At 41.3% G+C, this 24,308-nt stretch overlaps 1 protein-coding gene across 2 annotated transcripts; it reads right to left on the bottom strand.

Moving 5' to 3' along the window:
- Positions 1–3,815: 3,815 nt before the first annotated feature.
- RAB2B (RAB2B, member RAS oncogene family) lies at positions 3,816–24,263 on the bottom strand. 2 transcript variants are annotated; one of them, XM_026720535.2, is made up of 8 exons: positions 24,038–24,263; positions 18,608–18,679; positions 10,362–10,429; positions 10,076–10,158; positions 8,665–8,757; positions 6,939–7,050; positions 6,660–6,728; positions 3,816–4,341 (listed from the first exon to the last, which is right to left on the bottom strand). In XM_026720535.2, exons 1-8 carry the CDS (start codon positions 24,081–24,083, stop codon positions 4,237–4,239), a joined length of 648 nt encoding a protein of 215 aa, XP_026576320.1. In that variant the 5' UTR covers positions 24,084–24,263; the 3' UTR covers positions 3,816–4,236. The 2 variants fall into 2 exon arrangements, with proteins under 2 accessions (XP_026576320.1, XP_087774195.1); XM_087918069.1 differs by lacking the exon at positions 18,608–18,679 and having other exon boundaries at positions 24,038–24,208.
- Between the last annotated feature and the right edge of the window lie 45 nt (positions 24,264–24,308).

Below are 24,308 nucleotides of genomic sequence, written 5' to 3'. Positions count from 1 at the left end.
TGAGCCATTATAAATGTATATGGTTGCAATTTGATTCCTGGAATGTTTTTGTCACAACTTAACCAATTGTTCAAGCTTTTATTTTTGAAATAACCAAAAACAACCAAGAATAACCAAACCCCAGGTTTGTTCCAACATAGATCAGTATCAACACATCTAAACCTGGTTCTGATCTTTTGGCATCTCCAGTGAAAAAGAAGCCAGACAGCTGATACTGAAAAGCCATGCTTTTCCATTATTCTGCCTATTAAGTGCTTCCGTTAGTTCCATCATTGTTATGGTACTTTCTAACATTTTTTCAGTCTCTTCAGGTATCTTGGGTAGGTTAGCATTTTGTAGATAAAGCTTAATTCTTTCCTCATCAAAATCCTCCTGTTTATATAATTGTCCATAAAAGTCTTGGATAATTATCTTTTTCTCCTTGTTACCATAACAAGCACCAGGCCCAGATGGGCAGAATTTTTTCTGCTCCCGGCAGAATTTTATAAAACATTACAAGAATCGTTGAGCATTCCATTGTTAGAAGTTATGAATGAAGCCATGTTAAATAAGAAAATACCTAAAACATGGTCAGAAGCTTATATCACACTTATTCCAAAAGAAGGGGCTGATCCATCACAAATTAAGAACTATAGACTTATTTCTTTACTGAATGCAGATTACAAAATCTTTGCTTCCATCTTGGCAGAAAGGCTCAAAGATATCTAAATAACTTTATTCATCCTGACCAGAATGGATTCCTGCCAAGGAGACAAATTAGGATAATATGAGGGTAATTCTGGACACTTTGGAATATTACGAGGCACACCCTGAAAAACAAATGGCTTTGGTATTTTTAGATGCCCAAAAAGCATTTGATAATGTGAATTGAGATTCATGTTTTTGTTATTGAACAGATGGGCTTTGCTAGAAAATTTATTCAAGCAATAGAAGCCATATATGACAAACAAACGGCGAGAGTGATGATAGAGGGAGATTTTACAGATTCTATTAATATAAGAAAAGGCACAAGACAAGGTTGCCCATTATCACCTTTGTTATTTGTATTGACTTTGGAAGTGCTGAATAGAAACATTAGAGAGGATCCAAATATAAAAGGAATGAAAATTAAGAAGGAGGAATTTAAATTGCAAGCCTTTGCGGATGATTTGGTTTTTTATTTTGGAAGATCCTCTAGGAACAGCTTTAAAGCTACTGGAAAAGATAGAGATTTATGGTGAGATGGCCGGTTTGAAAATAAACAAAGATAAAACAAAGATCTTGACAAAGAATATGTTATTAAAACAAAGATGAACTGGCAGATTTATTGAAAATTCAAGTTATTTAATAAGGTCAAATATCTGGGGATATATTTGACGTCAAGATGTACTACATTGAAAGAGAATAACTATATCAAACTTAAACAACAGATAGCATCTGATTTGAAAAAAATGGGAAAATCTACAATTGTCATTGATAGGTAGAATATCAACAATCAAGATGAATATTTTACCCAGAATTTTATATTTATTCCAAACCATACCAATCAGGCTTGGTAAAGATTACTTTGAAGAATTAAATAAAATTGTGTTGAAGTTCATATGGCAAGGTAAGAAAGCCAGAATAAAATTAAAACTCCTGCAAGATGCTAGAATTAGAGGAGGTTTTGGCCTCCCGAATTGGGAGTTGTATTACCAAGCTGCAAATTTAATGTGGGTTAAGGATTGGATAACATTAAGAAAGACTAGATTGTTGACTCTAGAGGGGCATGATTTATTACTGGGATGGCATGCTTTTCTGTGGTATAAGGGAACCAAATCGCAGGGCTATTTTAGAAGGCATTATATAAGGGAGTCTTTATGGTTGAATTGAGAGAAAATTAAGAGAAAATGTTATTTGAAAATCCCAGTCTGGTTATCAACTATTGAAGCTTTTTCTTATCCTATAATATATGAGAAGGAACAAACAGTTAGATATGGGGAAATATTGGATGAAAAGAGTGAACTTAAAACAATGCAAAAACTAGAAGAACAAGGCATAAAGATGAATTGGTTTTCATATGCGCAAATACATTCAAGGTATCTTATAGATTCTAAAGTGGAGGGATTTTATGATAAATTGACTGATCTAGACAGGATCTTGACAGGTACTGATGAAAAATGATTAAAAAATTATACACTTATTTGTTGGAAATTTTATTAGAGGAGGAACAAGTTAAAGAAACGATGATTGTTTGGGGAAGAATTTTGGATATGGGATTGATTTGGAGAATTGGGAAAAATTGTGGTCTCAAAATTATAAATGACAATGTCAACAGCTTATAAAGAAAACTTGTATAAGATGTTTTACAGGTGGCATTTTCTCCCGACAAGAATTGCAAGAATGTTTAAGAACAAATCTGAAAAATGTTGGAAATGTCATCAGATACCTGGCTCATACTACTATATGTGGTGGACTTGTGAGGACGCTAGAAAATATTGGACTAAAATTCGCATATGGTTGGAAAAAATGACAAAGACACATATAGACTTGAAACCAGAGATTGTTTTATTGGGAATCTTACCGGATATATATAATAAAAATTTGAAGTATTTGATTGTAAATATATTAACAGCGGCTAGGATTGTATTTGCTAAGAACTGGAAGAGTGAGAAAATTCCATCAGAAGAAGAAATTATTAAGAAAATATTGGATTGTGCTGAAATGAGCAAATTGACATTTGAAATCAGAGAACAAGAAGATAAACAATTTTATGAAGTTTGGGATCTTTTTTATCAATGGTTAGATAATAAAACATAATGATAGAATATTCAGATTTAGCATAAAAAATTTTTTTTCTTAATATTATCTTTATAAAACATTATTAAGGTAGATTTGGTATGATCTTATGATTTATTGCAAAATAAATTAAGCAAACTATAGTTATCTCGTTAAAATATGAATTAACAAAATTATAAATGATTTATTTATTTATTTTTAGTGATGATATTAGGTTATACAATTATTGATTGATAATATGAGCTATTATGTAATATAATTATACTGGTGACTAGGAAATGGATGCACAAAAAAAAGTGGTAAACCAATCGATGCACTGTATGTAAATTCATGAAGAAGGATCTTTTTATGTTTTTTGTGGTATGTTTATGTTTATTTTGTTATGTATGTTTATGTTTATCTTGTTATTAAAAAATAAAAAAAATTATTTAAAAAAAAAAGCCATGCTGAAGACCTGGAAGAACAATTAAATATGGCTTCATTTAAAGGCAACCTTAAATGTTGGTTATGTTTGCCACAAATACCAACCTTGCATTTAAAAATGTCTGTGGGGCTTTGTGTTTAAAATCTTTTGTGGTTTAATGTTCTTTCCTCTGTAGTCCTTTTCTACTTCAGATTTGACTTACAACCATTTGTTTAGTGACCAATCAAAGTTACAACAGCAGAAATAAGTGACTTGTGACCATTTTTCACATTTATAACCATTGCAGCATCCCCATTTTTACATGATCAAAATCTGGGCACTTGGCAACAGGGTCACATTTATGATGGTCGCAATGTCATGATCACTTTTTTTCAACCTTCACTCAACCACTGTGTTGCTAACTGAATGACTGCAGTGATTCGCTTAACGGCGGCAGAAAGGAAGGTCGCAAAATGGAGCAAAACTTGCTTCACCGCTGTTTTGCTCAGCTGTTTTTGGTCGCGGCAGTTGTAAGTCGAGGACCACCTCCATTGGAAAGTTGCGTTAAAAGAATTGCTGTGGCAGAATATGAAACAAATCCTTTTTGTATAGCCCTTCACTTCCCTCTCCCATGAAAAAAGAGCCAGATAAAAGCAAATGTGAAAACTTTTAATAGGAAGAGGAGAAAGCATACATTACAGCTTAATATTAAATCAGGTATGGAGACCTGGAAGATCCCCCAAAATTTAACAAGTCCAAGGTAGGGAATGGAAGTTTTCAACAGTGGAGAGAATAGCCACTGCTGACATATAAGCAGACTGGAGGAAGGAAATACCTTTCCTTCTAGAAAAAAGGCCAAACAGCCCTGATGGGGAGATTTCGGAAAGGAATGCTCTAGGCCCCAGCCAAAGATTAGATTCAGGTTGGCCCCACATTCATATAAAAAGGGGAAAGGAAAACTGGACTGGAAAATCCTTGCCTCCCCATCTCCCCCAATGCCATTTGAATAAGAAGTGAAAGGCACCATCCTCTGTTTGTTCCCAGCCTCAATGAGCTTGTCAGGATTTCAAGCAAACTTAGCAACAGCCTGATCGGTCCCCAGAGCCTTGCAGTCCCGGGCGGAGTGATGATCCACCTGGAATAATGGCTGGTTGTTTAGAGCCAATCCTGATCCCATTTCCCTGGAAAGAGAAAAGAAAGAAAAAGGATTTAACTATGTAAACATTGAAAATAAAGTCGCCCTGACCCACTTTAAGCTTATACTCTACACCAGGGGTGTCAAAGTGGATTTCTTCAAGGGCCAGATCAGCATTGTTCTCCACCATGGGCTGGCGGGGTGGTGATGGGTGGGAGTGGGGGGCGGGGAGCAGAAGGGGGGGGGGGAGACATGATGGACGCCTCTTGAAATACTTTGCTGGCCAGAAGTGGGTCATGTGGAGGCCTAGCGAGGCCCCTGCACAGCCTGTTTTCAGCCACCCCAGCTGCCAGCAAAAATGGGTGTCCCATTTTCGGCCTCCCTAGCTTCTAGCAGGCCCTCCTTTTTGGCCAGCAGAGGCACCACAGGCTGGTCCTTTGATATTTCCAGGCCAGAGGTGGTATGCAGCAGGTTCTTACCAGTTCTGGAGAACTGATAGGGGAAATTTTGAGTAGTTTGTAGAACTGGCAAATACCACCTCTGACTGGTCCTGCCCCCATATATTCTCTGCCTCCTGAGTCCCAGCTGATCGGCTGGATCTTCTTTTGTTGCCCTGCACAGGAGAACGGAGCTGGAAAGCAGGTTAGTGGGGTGGGGAGGGAATGAAGATTTTGCAATATCCTTCCCCTGCCACACGCACCAAACCAGGCCTACAGAACCAGTAGTAAAAAAAATTGAATCCCACCATTGTTCGTGCTATTATAAATCTAAGTGCTATTGCTATTAATAGTTCATTAATATATCTCTACTTCGACTTCAAAATTTAATACACAAGGACTGTGGTGTTGCAGTAGGTAGAATGCAGTATTGCAGGTTAATTTTATTGATTGCCAGGAGTTCGATCCTGAACAGTTCAAGGTTGACTCAGCTTTCTATCCTTCCAAGGTGGGTAAAATGAGAACCCAGACTGTTAGGGGCAATAGGCTGACTTTGTAAACCGCTTAGAGAGGGCTGTAAAGCACTCTGAAGTGGTATCTAAGTGCTATTGCTGCTATTGATGTAGAAACGTTCTCGTTAATTGAACCAACTTTTAAGTTTAAAAGATGCAACTTTTGGTTCCTGAACTGTACAGAAGACTTTTCAACTGGGCCCTATCAATATCCTCCAACAGGCTAAGGTAAGGAAGGCTACCAGATTTGAATCTATCTATCTGGAGTTTGAAGTTTAATGTAACTTAACTGGGAAAGACTCATAAATGAAGGCAGGACAAGAAGCAATGGAAGGAAACTAATCAAAGAGAGTAAACTATAACTAAGGAGAATTTTCCTTATAATTAGAATGATTAATCAGTGGAACAACTTGCCTCCAGAAGTTTTGGTTCTTCAACACTGGAGGTTTTAAGAAGTGATTAGAGAACCATTTGTCTGAAATGGTGTAGGGCAGGGTGCTAAACTCAAGGCCTGCTGGCCCATGAGGTGCTTAGATCTGGCCCAGAGGGCTGCCCTTGAAACAGTGAAGGACCAGCCTGCAGTGCCTCTGCCAGTGAAAACGGAGCACACGTGGCCCTCCCAAGCTCCATTTTCATGCAGAGGGTTGCAGGGGACCAGAGCAGCCAAAAACAGAGCCCAGGTACCCCCAACCACAGGTGCCCCAACATAGGTGACGTCAAGCAGGCCACACTGACCCTGACCATGCCCAACCCAGTCATGCTCCCTCCCTGCCCTCGAGATCAAACACAACTCTGATGTGGCCCTCAATGAAATTGAGTTTGACACCCCCAGTGTAGGGATCCCTGCTTGAGTAGGTGGTTGGGTTAGACCACCTCCAAGATCCCTTCAAACTCTGTTAATTCTGCATTATTAATGTCAGTCTGAGTACTGATTGAGTACTGAAAATCTTGATTCTAGTAAGCGCAGGCCTGTGATTTGGCCCCCTTTTTAAAGGTAATTAAAGAACATTGCATGGAATTTTTCAAACTGCCAGCAACCTCTGCTAAGACTCCAGCTATATTAATAGAATAGAATTAGAATTAGAAATTGAATAGGGATAGGATAGAATAGAGTAACAGAGTTGGAAGGGACCTTGGAGGTCTTCTAGTCCAACCCCCTGCTTAGGCCAGGAACCTTATACCATTTCAGACAAATGGTTGTCCAGTGTCTTCTTAAAAACTACCAGTGTTGGAGTATTCATAACTTCTGGAAGAAAGTTGTTCCACTGATTAATTGTTTGAACTGTCAGGAAATTTCTCCTTAGGTTCTCAGTTGCTTCTCTCCTTGATTAATTATAATAATGTAGCTCTGTCCCATGACATAATTCCTGGCTACGGGTTTGACAGAGACCCAGCAAGGCTTGTGTCCAGCTCACCTCATTGGAAATGTCAAGTTCACCCTGTTGGATCTTTCTGTAGATGGCTTTAGCTGTGTTGAGAAAGGCCTGGGAACAGCAAACGGAAAGAAAAACAAAATTCAAGGTCAGAGTAAAAACTGGTAGAATAGACTCCTAGCCATCTACTATCAGAAGAGATATTTGAAACCATGAAAGAGACCACAAGGCATTCTACACCCTCCACCATCTGGCTGGCAGGTTCAGAAGAAGTTATGCCGGGATTTCCGACTGTGGAGTTTCAACGTATTTTTTTTATACCTCTTCCACATTGGCTGATGTCTTTGCTGATGTCTCCATGAAAACCATGCCATGTTCCCGGGCGAAAGCCTCTCCCTCTTCTTTCTGCACCACCCGCCGGTGCTCCATGTCACTACAGGAAAAGAGACAAACACGACGGTCAAGAGAGGACGAGAACATAGAAGCCTGAAAGAAAGAACAATCATCATCATAGTTTAATGACCCCATATTCCCTTGCAGGGTGGGAGTCTGGGCAATTGAATGGAGCTAGCAGAGTGTTTTACTGGCTGGAGGCCCTTTCTGATGTCAATGCGGAGGTTTGTTCATCAGATAGAGTCTCAGTGTACCCAGAGAGATAAATATCTGCCTCTGCCTAGGATCGAACTAAGAAAGAATGATGATGCAGATAAACCCCACCTGGAAGTCTATTTCTTCAGCCGCCTGTTCTCAACCCTCTTTGATGGACCCCTGAAGCAAACACACCCATGTACAAAAAATGGTTACAGGTAACTATTGACTTACGATCACAATCAAGACCAAAATTTCGATCAAGGAAGTTGTCATGTGAGTTTGCCCCCATTTTATGACCTTTCTTGCCACAGTTGTCTTGCCACAGAATCGTCACAGTTCTTAAGTTAGTAACGTAGTTGTTAAGTTTGCTTGTTAAGTATGACTTTTCTCATCTTCCCCCCCACCACAACCGGACATCCATTGGTGGATGGAAACAAAGGAAAAGCAAGGGCTTTCTTTTCATTCCCATGGGACTTTCAACCTGGGAGGACTTCTGGGTAGAAAATTGACATGCAGAGATTGAGGAGGAACATGAGAACAGAAAAACCACCCGATCCCTAAAGTGATCAGATGCTTGTAGGAAGCTGTTGCCCTTCCCGCTACAAATCCCCCACTCACTACTAGCACTGATGACGTTACATAATTTGAAAATGTAATGACTGCAAGAAAACAACGCCAACAGTCTCCCTAAGAGAAGAGATAAGTACTGGTGTTTAAAACAGAGCAGTGCAGATTCAAATGCCCAATGTTCCCAGCCACCTATGTGCAACTCCCAGCCACATCTGTTTCCAAATTTGTGGGTCTTCTTTTTGCAGCTACAGCCCAGATGGATTTGATTTAAATCAAATCAATTTAAATCATTATTTAAATCACGATTTTTAAAGAGCAACTGACATCTCTGTCCCACAGAAGCTCCTTCTCTGATCCGTGGTTGACTCACAACAGTCCCAATATTGCAGCATATACAGCAAGAGTCTTGTTCAAACTTGGCAAGTTTAAGACTTGTGGACTTCAACTCCCAGAATTCCTGAGCTAACATGACTGAAGGAGGAATTCTGGGAAGTTTTAAAGTTATCAAGTTTGAAGGCCCCTGATATATACAGCCTCATGCTACATAACTAAGCTCCATTTCATGTTGGATAAACCAAGTTATTAGTGTATCTTAAATAGAAAACTACCTTGAGACAGGTTTTTACTCCAAAAGCATTTTATTAAAATAAACTTGATCAAAATCAAAAAAATCCAATTTAAATAAAAAAAGTCTGATTTAAATTTTAAAAATCTGATTTAAAAGAAATATAATTTAAAAACATCATTGATTTTTATTCACCCTGGTTGCAGCCATGTAAAGATGCCTTTGGTCAAAGGAATTGCAGACAGTCCGACATGCGTTGATTGACAGGGCTTCGATGGGTGGGCAAGGAGGAACAAACCAGAAGGAAGGAATCACCCTTACCTTTTATTGCCAATGAGCATGATCACCATGTGGGGACTGGAATGCTGCCTAGCGTCTTCTAACCAGGCATACAAATGGTTGAAAGTTTCCCGCCTGAGAAGAGCGAAGAGAAAAAAAAAAAAGTCAAGGTGAAGGTGAAAACGATCAAAGCTTGAGAAGGTTATAGCTTCCTGGAGAAACATCCTCTGCAACTCTTTGTCCCCAGAACCAGCACTGGGGAGACATAGGGGATTGGAGAGGAGTGTCACTTCCATTGTCACTTGACATCCAAGGGAAAAAGAGACCAGAGGTGGGCTTCAAAAATTTTACGGCTGCTGGGTGGGCGTGGCCTAGTCGGCCTCCTGCACCACGGCGGGGGGCTGTTTTCACCCTCCCTGGACTCTTTTTTGACACTCTTTACAAGGCCCTGGTTTTGCCAATGATCCTGGGAAGCCAAAGTGGGATCATCAAGCGGCTGTTAGATTACTGCTTGTCACCAAGGGGTGGGGAATGTTTATTCTTTGTATATTTGGATTTTTATCTTTTGCAAGCCACTTAAGAGTCCCTGAAATTGAATGGCCAGCCATGTAAATTCTCTAAATCAATCAATAAATTGGCCTATTTAGGGAATGTTAGTTTCACCCATCTCTCTATCCCAGGGATGTCAAACTCGATTACATTGAGGGCCACATCAGGGTTGTGTTTGACCTCAGAGGGCCAGGCATGGCCGGGGAGTGGGCACGGCCATGATGGGTGTGACTTATGTCAGGGGCACCTGTGCTGGCCAAGTGCTAAGGCAGGACTTCCCTGACACCCTCCCTCTCATTATAAGCATTTCCTTCCTTCCTTCCTTCCTTCCTTCCTTCCTTCCTTCCTTCCTTCCTTCCTTCCTTCCTCCTTTTCCCTTCCCTCTTCATTCTCTTTTCTTCTTCCTTCCCCTCTTTCCTTCTTTTTCCTTCCTTGCTCTATCCCAAAAGGGAGCATGTGCGTGGGAGCACCAGGAAAATGGAAGAGCAGCTCCCTGGCACACACGCACGGGAGTGCCGGAAACTGGAAGTGCAGTTCTCTGATGGGCATGCGCATACCAGAAAGCTGAGCTTCTGGTTTCCAGCACACCACCTGCTCTTTTGGTTTCTGGTGCTGCCGCATGCATGAAAACCTGCTGGCCGGCACGCATGCATGTGCTGGAACCAGGAAGAGAAAAGGGTGATGGCTGGCATGCTCTGAGAGATGTCTCTGCATGCCACTTCCGTGTGCCATTGGTTTGCCATCACAGCTCTATCCAAATAATTCCAGTAGCTTAATGGGATGACCTGCAAGGACCTACAGAGCATCAATGGCCCTCCAAACCAAAACGTTGGGATCCACTGGGCTAAACAATTAAACCTGATCCGGATCCACGTCTACTTTTTGCATTGCAGTTGGGCCTCACCTGGTGATGTCATAGACCAAGAGTGCCCCGGCTGTACCTCGGTAATACGAGCGGGTGATTGAACGGAAGGATTCCTGGCCAGCCTTTGGAGCAAAAGAGAAGCACACAAAAACTACACATCAGGCCTAAAGAGTGAGCCAAATGGCACCACACCTTGGTGTGGAGGTGTGATAGTAGCTGGGAGCAACTGCTGTTTGCTCTTCCTGGCCAATCCAGTCCCACGCAAGCTGTTCCTTCCACAAGCCCAACCAATTCCCCTTACCCAAAGGCTTCTGGAGTTCCTCACCGTATCCCAAATCTGCAGTTTGATCTTCTTGTTTCCAATGGTAATCATCCGTGCCCCAAACTCCACACCTGGTGGGGAAATGGAAGACAAAGAGATTTGACGGGGACCAGGCTCAGTGGACTGGACTCCCACTTGTACCCCTTTCTTGGCATGATCCCCAAACATTAAGCTAGACTAGGGTGAAGGCAAGAATGTTGGGGGTGGAATCTAGAGAAAGGCGGGAAGGAACAGAATGTATAGTTTGTGAAATTAACAGTCCAACAAGCAGAGGTGCAAGAACAAAAGAAGTAATAACTACAAAAAACATGGGATATTCTATATTCTACTCTTTATTCCATTCCATTCTATCCTATTCTGCATTTCATTCTATTCTATTCTATTCTATTCTATTCTATTCTATTCTATTCTATTCTATTGTTATCCTATCCTAACCTATCCTCTGCTATCCTTAGAAAATTTTAAAATGATCTTCTCCCGATGGATTGCCTGTATTTCTCATGTTCTATCTATGGTAGTCTTGACTTACGACAACTATTACGTCCAAAATTTATCTTGCTAAGACAGACCCTTGTTAAGTGAGTCATAAATCACTTTTTCAGTGCTGTAATACAACAGGCCCCAACCTTTAAGCTTGGTGGCCTAACCTGGTGTGAGGGAAAAGGAGTGTGAGAGGCAGGCCCGTGCACTTGCACACACTTCCATTTGTCTGAATGTCGCGCATGCCCTTGTGCGAATGGTGCTTTGCGCACAAGTGAAGGGTACTTGCATTTATGCATGAATTCATGTGAATGGAGCTTTGCCATGAGCTCAAGTCTTTTCTGCTCAGGCACTAGGAGCTTCACACGCACACACTTGCCCATTTCTCTCACAGCCCAGTTTCAAATAGGCTGTAGTCATGGCCTTGGGGATGGGAGCTCTGCTGTAGTAACTTCAGTCACAAAACAAACTGTTGTAAGTTGATGACTATCTTACAGTATTTATATATATATTGTGTGTACATCTATCTATATTATCATCTATCTACTATCTATCCATTTATCTATCTATCTATCTATCATCTATTTATTTATTATCTGTCTCTCTATCATCTATACATCATGCTCTCTCTCTCTCTGTACCTATTTATCCTATCCTATCCTATCCTATCCTATCCTATCCTATCCTATCCTATCCTATCCATCTTTTAAAAAAATAAATTTATTTATTCAACATTTCATCAGTTAAAAACAAATTTTCATATTTTACAACATTGCTAAAGCACTGTATACATTTGCATTTCTCTTCTATTAACGTGTTATACATCTTTATATTTACTTCTGTCATTTTAAGCATTATACATACATTTTATTTACATTTATTTACACGTAAACCTTATTTTTTTATGTCACAAAATTATCATTCAACTCCTTTTCCTATCCATTCGTACCAAATATTCCATATTTTATAATATTCTCCTTCTTCCTTATCTTTCATTAACTTTGTTAATCTATCCATCTCAGCACATTCATATACTTTATTAATTATTATGGTTTCGGGGCGGTGGGGGGTGTAGTAGCTTCCAATTTTGGGTGTAAGTAATTCCAGCAGCTGTTATTATATGGAGCATCAGATATTGATATTTCTTATTCATGTTCGGTTCTAGCATACCTAGTAAAAAAAGTTCTGGTTTAAATTTTATTCTCCGTTTTGTTATTTCCTCTAGCCATAATCTAATTTTTTGCCAGTATTTCCATGCATGGGGGTAGATTCATTATATATGAAAGTATATTCCCTGTTTATGATTACATTTCCAACATTTAGGTAAAATATTTGGGAACATTTTGGCTAGTCTCGCTGGGGGTAGATGCCAGTGGTAAAACATTTTGTATATATTCTCTTTGTAAGAAAGCGACATTGTTAATTTATAATTTACCTGCCAAATACTTTCCCACTGATCTAAATTAATGGCCCATGTTTTTAGCCCAAATTATCATACTTTCTTTAACGGTTTCCTCCGTCATTTTGTAATCTAATAGGCACATATATTTTACTAATCATTTTTCCCATCCATTGTAATATTTTGTCTAACTCTTGCTGAGTTGTATGAAAGCCAAATTGTTTGTCTTTTTATAGAGTGTTTGAACCTGCAGATAAGGCCACCATCCTATTTCAATTCTCTGAAGTTCTAATTGGTTCCGTGTTTTTAATTCCCCCTTTCCAATATTTTATCATTTTGGTGCAATCTAAGGCACTGGGATATATTAGTGCTTCCATTGTCAACAACCATAACAGTACCTTCACATAATGATTCTTTTTTAGTTTTTCCCATATAGTTAACAAAGTGTCTCTCACCCAATGTCTTTGGAAGTAGGTATTGTAGTGTATTTAAATAGAGACTTCTAGGGTGATGTTCCTATTGGTTAGCAGAAGCAATGATACAATTGGTTAGTAACGGTAGTATCTGATTGGCTGCCTATAAGTGGCGGGAAGTTTAACTAAATATCATTGGTTGTGAGCCGTGGAGCAGCCGCTATAAAAAGGGCTGCTGCGGTTCGACTGCAGTTGAAGTTACTGTTATTATTAAAGAGCTGAATTCAACTCCGGTCTACGAGTCTCTTTACTGGCGACAGAACACTGGCAATGAAGGTGGGATTAAAGAGACAAAGACCATAAGCACGACAGCCGAAGGACCAACGAGATGGCCGGCAACAATTTGCCACCCGCACAGTTTAACCCAGCCGAAGAAGACTGGGAGTCGTACATTGACAGATTCCTGATGTTTTTAGAAAGCAACGAGCTGCTTTTCCCGACCAAAGGAAGAGAGCCGTATTCCTAACGCATTGCGGTCCAACTGTTTTTAAAATGGCCAAAGCGTTAGCAAGACCAAATGATGTTAAACAGATGGCATGGCCAGACCTGAATCGGATGTTGAGGAACCATTACGCACTGGCCGTATCCAACCTAATTAAAAGACACGAGTTTTACAAGCGCGACCAACTAGAAGGCGAGAGCATTGGAGACTTCATAGCAGCATTAAGAGACATTGGGGGGGCATGCGAATTCCTCAACATAGATGAAGCCATGAGGGATCGCATAGTCCTTGGACTAAGAGACGCATCCTTACAGAGCAAACTACTAAACCGACCAAACATCACGGTGAACGAAGCCATTACTGAAGCAATTGCCGCTGAAGCTGCAAAGAGATTTGCAGCAAAAATGAAGCAGATGAATACAACGGGCAGCCCGGGCATGAACGAAGAGAAGAAGACAGAGGGAACCAAAAGCACGCTGCCACGACCTCTCACCATGAGGACATCAGATCATCAACCGATTTAGATGACGAAGATGAGGAAGTGAACAGACTCTACTCAGAAAGGAACCGGAGAGGGAGACGAAGCAGAAGATCCGAGTTCCAGTGTGCGGGTTGCGGCGGAAGCCACCCGAGATCTGAGTGTCGATTCCTGGATGCCACATGCCGGCATTGTGAGAAACGGGGGCACATCGCAAGGTATGCCGAAACAAAAAGAGCTATAGTTCAAGGGGACAAGGCAGTACCCCCACCCCCACCCCAGCAACAAAGAAGGGACAAACGGAAGCTGTTGGAACTGTGACAAAAAGTCAACGGAAAGATGAAAAGGAAGAAACGCACCAAACTATCACAATTGGGACGGCCAGAACAACAAAACAATAAGAAGGTTCGAATCAACGTCCTGATTGAAGGCGAGCCATGCGAGATGGAAGTAGACTCCGGTTCGTATTTATCAATGGTGTCATGGAACACAATAAAAGACTTAATTCCCGATATACAACTCAGAGAACTTGAGAAGCAAAGCCTGATCAAAGCCTGATCATCAAGGACTACCAGGGTAACAAAATACCGGTAGTAGGGCTAGGACACTTCAAAGTTAATTTTAAAAGGCACACCAAGATCCTGCCATTAACCATCGTTGACAGAGATCCCCCCAGCCTGCTCGGGTTGGAATGGTTCGAACTGCTCGGGATCAAGGTGACAGGAATCAACAACACCACCATGACTGACTGGGAAAAAGACCTGATAGAAGAATTCCATGACGTGTTTGACGGGACCTTAGGCAAGTACCGTGGGACCCCTATATCGTTTAACTTAAACCCGAACGTAGCTCCAGTTAGGCTTAAAGCCAGACGGGTACCATTTGCACTAAGACCTAAAATTGACAAACAACTAAACAAACTAATCGTTCAGGGGGTACTAGAGCCAACTGACCATGCCAGATGGGAGACCCCAATTGTGACCCCTATAAAACCTGACGGGTCCGTGTGCATCTGTTGTGACTATAAGGCCACCCTGAACCACGCATTGCAACAAAGCGCATACCCCGTTCCAGTAGTCCAACACCTGTTGCATTCATTGGGAAGAGGCAGGATTTTTGCAAAACTCGACCTCGTGCAGGCATATCAACAATTACCCGTTGATCCTGAAACAGCCGAGGCACAAACCATCGTAACGCACAGAGGAGCATTTAAATGCAATAGATTACAATTCAGCGTAAGCGTGGCCCCTGGCATTTTCCAGAGCCTAATGGAACGCCTTCTACAAGGAATAAAAGGGGTGGTGCCCTATTTCGATGACGCATTAATATCTGCTGAAAACAAAAAACAACTAAAAGACCGTTTAAGGGCAGTTCTGACAAAATTTAGAGAAGTAGGACTCAAGGTCAAAGAAGAAAAATGCCAACTTGCCACAAACCAGGTCGAGTTCCTGGGGTACCTTATTGATGAAGCAGGAATCCACCCCACACACACACAAAATACGAGCGATTAAAGAAGCCCCCAGACCCAAAAAGAAAATGGATTTACAGGCTTTTTTAAGTCTCATTAATTTTTATCATGCCTTTCTGCCACAGAAGGCAACAGTAGCAGAACCACTGCATAGACTCCTCGATAAAAAAGCCAACTGGAAATGGGGCCACCAAGAAGAGACAGCATTTCAAAAAATTAAAGACTTAAATCACATCAAAATCAGTATTGATTCAATACAGCAACACACTACCTCTAACTGTCACCTGCGACGCTTCGCCTTTCGGAATAGGCGCAATATTCAGTCACACACTACCAGATGGCAGAGAAGCACCAATTGCCTTTTATTCCAAGATGTTATCCAAAATCGAAAGAAAGTACAGCCAACTAGACAGGGAAGCCTTGGCAGCCATCTCGGGAGTGAAACGTTTCCACAAATACTCATACGGTAGGACATTTTCTTTGATTACCGACCACAAACCATTATTGGGAATCCTAGCCGGAGACAGGGCAACCCCCAATATCCTGTCCCCAAGAATGACTAGATGGTCAGAATTTCTAGCAGCTTACAGTTACAAACTCATTTATCGCCCGGGGAAAGCCATACCCCACGCAGATGCCTTAAGCCGCGCACCACTACCAGGGCACGACGACGATACAGCTCCTACCACACAGACACTACAAATTGAAACGATGCCAAATTGGCCAATCACTGCATCAGGCATCACCAGGGAAATGGCTAAAGATGCACTGATGAGCCGGATATTGAACTGGGTGGGTTGGGGTTGGTCGGAAAACATGAAAACCGAAACCTTTAAACCATTTAAAAACCGGCAAACTGAATTATCGCTGGAAAAAGGGTGCATTTTGTGGGGAGACAGGGTGGTGGTTCCCAAAAAGTTACAAGAAAGGGCGCTAACCATGCTACACGAAGGACACCCCGGCATAGTAAAAATGAAGTCCCTGGCCAGAAGCTACGTTTGGTGGCCAGGAATAGATAAAGACATTGAAGCCTGGGTTAAAACATGTAGCAAATGCCAATCTTCCAGCCTGCCCCCACTCAACACCAGTCCTCGAATGGGAGACACACCGAGGCCCCTGGTCAAGAATATATGGATTTCGCCGGCCCCACAAAAGGTTATACTTACCTAATCGTCGTGGATGCCTATTCAAACTGGTTGGAAGTCATCATCATGAGTTCAACAACCATAGAAGCTGTCACCAAACAACTAAAAAAACTTTTCGCCACCCACGGTCTACCAGATGTAGTAGTATCGGACAATGGGCCACAGTTTACAGCCTTGGGTTTTGAACAGTTTCTCGCAGAACATGGAATACGACATGCTTTGACAGCGCCAGCTCATCCGGAGGCGAACGGTAGAGCGGAACGCATAGTTCGTTTTATGAAAGAAGCACTGGAAAAGCTTGACGGACGTGATATGCAAGAAAAACTCAACACCATGCATGACTACGAACAAGAGCCCAGCTGAACTTTTGATGGGAAGAAAATTGCAATCTTACTTGGATAGACTGCACCCTACCTACAACCCAGAAAACCCACCAGACTCGTCCAGTAAGTACCGCTCCTTCTTACCAGGAGATTTAGTCTACGCAAAAAATCTTACCGGAGAACCATTGTGGTTACCAGCAACGATTACACAAATCACTGGCCCTCGTTCCTACCGCCTAGAAACCACCAATGGCAGATCGTAGAAACGACACATCGATCAGCTACGGTCCCAACACATCGAACGAGACACCGACGTTCCCCAAAACTCAGAACAAACACTTTTCCAAACATCCCCAGACATTAATAAAAAAGCCAGAGGGGGGTGGGGGTGGAACAAATTAATAATGAAAGAAATAAAAATCACTTAGCATTAGAAGACTTTGAAAAACAAGAGGAGCTGAAGGAACCTCAGGGGAGAAGCAGCCAGGCCGACTTGACCTGCCCACACACACAGCAAGGAGACCACGCTGCCCATCCAACAAACCCAGACCACAGAGAAAGACCAAACAACCCAAGGCAAGACCGAAGTGGCATGGTCGAGGCACCCTTCCAGGAGGTTCCAGAGGAAAGACTGGAAATGACAGCTGGCCTGTCCGAACCGGCGGAGACCAACACAGGGACTGAACTGTGCAGGTCAACAAGGACTCACAGGAGCCCCGCCTACCTGCGCGACTACATTACGTTGGAACGAACCAAGAAGGGAGGGGTGTAGTGTATTTAAATGGAGACTTCTAGGGCACTGTTCCTATTGGTTAGCAGAAGCAATGATACGACTGGTAGTAACGGTAGTATCTGATTGGCCTATAAGTGGCGGGAAGTTTAACTAAATGTCATTGGTTGCAAGCCATGGAGCAGCCGCTATAAAAAGGGCTGCTGCGGTTCGACTGCTGTTGAAGTTACTGTTATTGTTAAAGAACTGAATTCAACTCCGGTCTGCGAGTCTTTTTACTGGTGACAGAACATGTATGATGTTTACTCGTCCCATCCTAAAGGAACACATGCCAGCCAAGTTGTAAATCAAAACCCTCTATCGCTAATATCCTTCTATTTGTCAAATTAATCCAATCCTTAGCCCATGTGGCTATTGCTGCCTGATAATATAGTTCAAAGTCTGGGAGGCCAAAATCTCCCATGCTTCTACTGTCCTGTAGTAATTTATATTTTATCCTAGCTTTTTTCTTTTGCCAAATGAATTTTGATATTTTTTTGTTTAAATCTTCAAAAAATTTCTTTCCCAACTTGACTTGCACCATTTGAAACAAAAATAGTAACCTTGGTAAAACATTCATTTTTACAGTTGCAATCCGCCCCAGCAAGGACAATTGTATCTTGGCCCAGTTATCTAAATCCTTTTGTATTTGAGTTATTAATCTATCATAATTGTCTTCTTTTATTGACGAGCACTTTGCCATCAAGCAGATTCTGAGGTATTTTACTTTTTTTTTTTTACTATGCAAACCTAATTGATTTACTAATTCTTCATTTTGTTTTCAATTCAATTGTGTCCGATTTTCAAAAATGGTCTGGGCAAGTCTTTGCAATTTTTCTTGGCAAATTTTTCCCCAAAGTGGTTTGCCACTGCCTTCTTCTTCCTATGGCTGAGAGAAAGTGACTGCACCAATGTCATCCAGCTGGCTTTGTGCCAAAATTGGAGCTAGAACTCACATCTTAGTCACCTCCTCGTGAAATGAATGTCAAACAAATTTAATAAATTCTCCTGTTTTCCAGCCGGATGCCATAACGACCACCGAGCTGACTATCCATATTGTATCTACTGTATATTCCATCTACTGTATATTCTAAGGAAGTTGGAACATGGAACCTTTGTCTATATGAGTTTTAACCCCACTGTGTATATTCTTAGTACTGTAATAATAACACAGTGACTTTTCTCTCCATAGGGCATCTACAGGTAGCTAAGCACAATTCCGACAATTATGGTTCCCCAAGACTCACAGAGCCATCTGGCTTTGATTCTCACCAATTGTCAAATCATGAACAGCCATAAACCGTTTATCTGTGAACTGTAGCAAGAGGCATGATTTCCCGACACCTTAAAAAAAAGGCAAAATATTATTATAAACTCCTATGCTTAAAAAAAAAGAAGAGAGATTTCTGTTTAACTAAAGCACTCTAGAGCAGGGTTGCCAACCTCTTGGACCTCAGGGACCACCAAACTAATAATTTTAAATCCCATGGACTAGAGACCCTGGGAAAATCCCCCAAAAAGTCTGCAGGAAAATTCCCTACCCTGTTTTCCTACCAGGAAAATCAATCATTCTTTATTTGGGATCACAGGAGAGATCACAGAAGAGAGAGAGAGACTTTTGGCTTCATGCAAGGAAAGCAGCAGAAGTCTTTCTTTCTCTCCCCCAAACTCTGCCAGAAATGAGTCTTTGTGAGACTTGACACTTGGCACTGCCTCTTGGAGTAGGATGCCTTGCAGGGTCTCAAAGACTCATTTCTGGTGGAGTTTGGGAGAGAGAAAGAAAGACTTTTGTTGCTTTCTTTGCGTGCAGCCAAAAGCAGAAAAAGAAGTGGAAAGAAGCAGCCTAGTGGCCAGGCCAAGCATGTAGGGCGAGTGAGGCAAATTCCCCGCCACTGCCCTTTCCCCCTTCCCTTCACTGCCTCATGTTGTTCGCAATGCAAGTGATGCAATCCTTGTGTTCCCACGGGCCATGGGGCTGCACAGCCTTGTGTTCCTGTACAGCCTGGATTAATTGCTTTGGGGGGTGCTTTGGGGGTGACATTTCTCTGCGGACCACCAAAATTTTCTCATGGACCACCATTGGGCCCCAGCCCACTGATTGGCAACCACTGCTCTAGAGAACAATTTACTGATGCATTTATTTTATACTCTTTATTGGTGCAAACTATACCTGTTTATCTTTATAATCCTTTGGTATTTAATAAACCGTATTTCCCTGAGATAGAGAAGTGGATCCTAAATGATAGAATAATTAGAAGTGTATTAGGAAGCTCTCAATTTACTGAATGCAGACTCTGGAAATTCTCTTTTTGTTGTCTTTCTGCATATTAGATATTCGGACTCTTTTGCGGTAAAGCCGTCTAAACAATCTTTGGCTTTGAAGTAAGTCATAAAGAGTCTGTCTTTGAGGGAGATAAGCAGTCCATAATTATGAAAAGATAAGAGATAGATAGATAGATAGATAGATAGATAGATAGATAGATAGATAGATAGATCTAATAACAATAGATTTAACAACAAATAATCAGAGTTTCTAAAAATCGAAGTCAAATTAGCAATAGGAAAAACCAACTCTGATCAACCCAATTTGCTTACAATATTTCTCAACTTACAGCAGTTTACTTAGTGACTGTTCAAAGTTACAACAGCCCTGAAAAAAAGTGACTTAGGACCATTTTTCAGTTACGACCTTTCAAGCATCCCCCCGTGATCATGTGATCAAAATTCAGGTGCTTGGCAACTAGTTCACACTTATGACCGTGGCTGTGGCCCAGGGTCACGTGATCCCCTTTTGCGACCTTCTGACGAGCAAAGTCAGTGGGGAAGCCAGATTCTCTTAACAATCGGGTTACTGACTTGTCAACTGCAGTGATTCACTTAAACAATGGTGGCAAGAAAAGCTGTAAAATCGGGCAAAACTCACTTAACAGAAAATTGGGGCTCAGTTGGGGTCATAAGTCGAGGACTACCCGCACTTTCTTTAGAGAGGCAAATGGAATCCCAAAGAAGTTTCATGAGTCTTCATCTTGCTTTCCATTCCATAATATTCTCCAGACAAGATAATGGAGAAGTGTTTTTCAAACTTGGGAATTTTTAAGATAGTTGGACTTCAATTCCCGGAACTGAAATCCACCTTTCTTAAAGCTTTCAAATTTGAAAAGCACCACTAGGGAGTAATTTCTTGCCACAGTTGTTAAGTGAATCACTGCAGTTGTCAAATGAGTAACATGGTTGTTAAGTGGATTGGGCTTCCCCATTGACTTTCCTTGTCAGGAGGTCGCAAAAGGTGAAGATGCAACCCAGGGACACTGCGACCATCATAAATACATGCCAGTTGATTTTATTATATATGATTCTCTCTTTTATGAGTTTTATTGCTTTTATATGTTTTATATTCTTGTAAGCCACCGTGAGTTGCCATATGAGAATAGGCATCAATATAAATCTCCTAAATAAATAAATGGCCACATTTTGATCACATGACCATGGGGATGGTTGTAAATGTGAAAGTGTGAAAAATGGTCGAAAGTCACTTTTTCCAAAGCTGTTATAAATTCAAACTAAACGAATGGTTTTAAGTTGAGGACTACCTGCAATGGGAGAAGCCAGGCTTTCAAATAACTGAACTACATACACAAGAGGGAGTCAAGCTTTTTTCCAAAGCATCAGAAGGCAGAACAAGAAGCAACGGATGGAAACTAATAAAGGAGAGAAGCAACTTAGAACTAAGGATAAATTTCCTGGCTGTTAGAACAATTAACCAGTGGAACAACTTGCCTCCAGAAGTTGTGAATTCTCCAATACTGGAAGATTTTAAGAAGACATTGGACAACCATTTGTCTGAAATGGTGTTTCCTGCCTGAGTGGCAGGGTTGGACTAGAAGACCTCCAAGGCTCCTTCCAATTTTTCTGTTCTGTACTGAGTTCTCTAAGAGTGCATGTAAAGGAGCCTGGTCAATCCCATCTCAATCCTCTACCTTACTAACAACTGTTGGTATTTACCGATAAATATTTCTAAATTGTGTTTGAAAAGTTGCCAGAAACTAGACAGTTGATGGTCTATGGAAATTTTGTCACTCCGTCATGATGGTCCCAAAGGTGTTTTTTTCAAAAGGCAACTGGACTTTTGTTTCTCCTTTAAGACATTTCGCTTCTCATTCAAGAAGCTTCTTCAGTTTGGAAGAATTGGGTATGTCTAGTCTAATGAAAAGTAAGAGGGGAGATGATAGCAGAATTGCAGTTTTTGAGGGGTACCACAAAGACGAGGGGGGCAAACTATTTTCCAAAGCACCAGAAGGCAAGATAAGAACCAATGGATGGAAATTAATCAAAGAGAGAAGCAAACTAGAAGTAGGAAGAAATTTCCTAATGGAAACCAGTGGAACGGCTTGCCTTCAGAAGTTGTGGATGCCCCATCACTGGAGGCTTTCAAGAAAAACTGGACTGCCATTTGTCTGAAATGGTAGAGTACAGACCCTCCTGGTTAAGCAGGGGTTTGGACTAGATCAGGGATCCCCAACTCGCATGCCAGAAACTAGGCTGTGCAAACAAGCAAAGCCCCATCCACGGGTTGCAAGCAGCACAAAAGAACAACAGCCCTTTGGGTCTTGGAAAAATCTGTTCATGGAACCAGTCCCTGGTGCACAAAATGTTGGGAATCACTGGAATAGATGACCTCCAAGGTCCCTTCCAATTCGCTATGCTATGCTACACTATGCTATGCAAAAGTAGCACAATATGCATTCATTTATATTTGTTCTGCATGCAAATATCTAAAAAAGCTCAAAAGCAAAGGCTCTAAAGTGTTTATATATTTAGTGACTTCTTTCTGTATTAATCATGAAAGTGGTAACGTTCATTTTCTTAATCTTTTAATAGACTTGCTGCTGTCTGCTATCCTAGAGATAGTAAAATACCAAACTATAAACACGAGGAAGGTTATGTTTGTTTCAACCTAGTGTAACTTCACTGTGATTGTTTTATACCTTTGAAGTCTTTCGCCTTGTCAGGAATCTTGGGAGGTTTAAAAGCAGTGTTGGGAGAGGTACATATTTTAAAAGGAATAACTGTATGCAGGAAGTCCTCGAATTACAAGAGTTGAGGCCAAAATTTCTAAGCAAAAAGTTGTTAAATCAGTTTTGCCCTCTTTTGTGATCTTTCTTGCCACAACTGTTAAGTAAATCACTGCAATTGTTATGTCAGTAACATGATTGTTAAGTAATTCTAGTTTCCCCATAGATTTTGTCAGGTCACAAAAGATGACAACATGATCCCAGAATACTGCAACCCTAATAAAAACATGGCAAGTCTCTAAAATTTGATCAAATGACCATGGGAATGCTGCAAAAGTCAAGGGGCTGAACAATTGTTATAAGTCACTTTTTTTAGTGCCATTTTAACTTCAGTCACTAAATAAATGGTTGTAAGTCGAAGACGACCTGCAGATCACTTTCCTCAATCTTGGCTACATTAAGCTGTATGGACTTCAACTCCCAGAATGCAGTGGCCAAGGTGAGAAACCGTGGGCAGTCCATGACTTATGACAATTAAATCCAAGATTGTTGTTGCTAAATAAGACTTTTGTTAAGTGAATTTTGCTGCATTTTATGACCTGTTCTGCCACCGTGTTTAAGTGAATTTAAGTACAGTTAAGTTAGTCACATGGTCCTTGAATTCGGATCACAACTGAGCTCAAAATGTATTGCTAAATGAGACATTTAAGTGAATTTTGCTGCATTTTATGGCCTTTTCTGCTACCATTTTTATGTGAATTTATGTGCCACCATGTTTAAGTGAATTTAAGTGCAGTTGTTAACTCAGTAACCTGGTCCTTGATTTACCACCACAATGGAGCCCAAAACTTATGTTGCTAAATAACACATTTGTTCAGTGAGTTTTGCCCCGTATTATGACATTTCTGCCAGTTAAGTGAACAATTGAAGCTGTTAAGCTCATAACCCGGTTAAGTGAATCTGACTTCCCCATTTACTTTGTCTTGTCAGAAGGTTGCAAAAAGGGGGTCCTTTGACCCCACAAGACCTTACAACCGTCATAAATACGAGTCAGTTGCCAAGCGTCTGAATTTTTGATCTCATGACCGTGGGGATGCTGCAAAGTTCACTAAGTGTAAAAACTGGTCATAAGTCACTTTTTTTTCAGTGGGATCGTATCTTCAAAAGGTCACTAAACAAATGGTTGTTAAGTTGAAGCCTACCTGTACTATATGCCTTGCTTAATGGCATGACCCCTTCCCCCCACAATCCCTTTGGGGAACCTGAAAGAGAACCAATTTAAGGAACAGGCTATAGTCGTTACATAAGTTACACTTTTTTCAGTGTCGTGGACAGTTTGAACGATCACTAAATGAACTGTTGTAAGTTGAGGACTAACTATATAATGTCCTGTTTCTTCCCTTTGGCTTCCCGGTCTAATCTTGGTCAACCTGGGGATTGAATGAGGCCAGGTCCTGGTTTGGCACAAAATCTGGGATTTAGAGACCTGAGCTCGCAAAACTAACCAAGATTTAACCACTATCTGATTGATGATCATGCAACCACGGGTCCTGACAAGACCCTGGGGTGAGAAAGCACTTCACTGAATTCCCTCCGTCCTTTCCCTCCAGTCTTCTATCCACCCTACCCTAAAGCGCACCCTAAAAAATCTTAGGACCCCCTCAGTCTACCTCCCCCCCCCCGCCCCTACCGGTGTCCCCGATGATAACGTATTTGAAAAGGTAGGCATAGGACATGGCGCCGAAGGCCCCGGAAGCCCGGCCCCAACCGCCGCTCTCATCCCACTTGGACGCTCTGGTTTTCCTTTTCCGGTTTCTTTTAAAGAAGTTTAAAGCCGGATTTAAAAAAAAAAAAAAAGCCTTTGTCTTGTCCGAGGGGGCCGCTCCGGCCTCGAAAGGCGGCAGGGTCGCTCTAGGCTACCCGAAAGTTCCAAATCCACGGCTCCAATTCCCATGTAACCG

The sequence above is a fragment of the Pseudonaja textilis genome, chromosome Z (genome assembly GCF_049901715.1).
Source record: "Pseudonaja textilis isolate UNSWEBS1 chromosome Z, rPseTex1.2, whole genome shotgun sequence".
In the NCBI taxonomy this organism is placed as follows: Eukaryota; Metazoa; Chordata; class Lepidosauria; order Squamata; family Elapidae; genus Pseudonaja; species Pseudonaja textilis.
The sequence above is the reverse complement of the archived record's forward strand: the minus strand, read 5'-3'. Positions and strand labels throughout refer to the sequence as shown.

What these genes read in the sequence shown, in the direction of transcription:
- RAB2B (XM_026720535.2), bottom strand. Translation starts at nt 24,083, where the DNA reads ATGTCCTATGCCTACCTTTTCAAATACGTTATCATCGGGGACACCG. An exon ending in AACTGCAGATTTGGGATACG is followed by an intron (nt 10,159 to 10,361) that starts GTGAGGAACTCC and finishes TTTGCTCCAAAG; the next exon opens with GCTGGCCAGGAATCCTTCCG. An exon ending in TTGGTCTATGACATCACCAG is followed by an intron (nt 8,758 to 10,075) that starts GTGAGGCCCAAC and finishes CGCTCTTCTCAG; the next exon opens with GCGGGAAACTTTCAACCATT.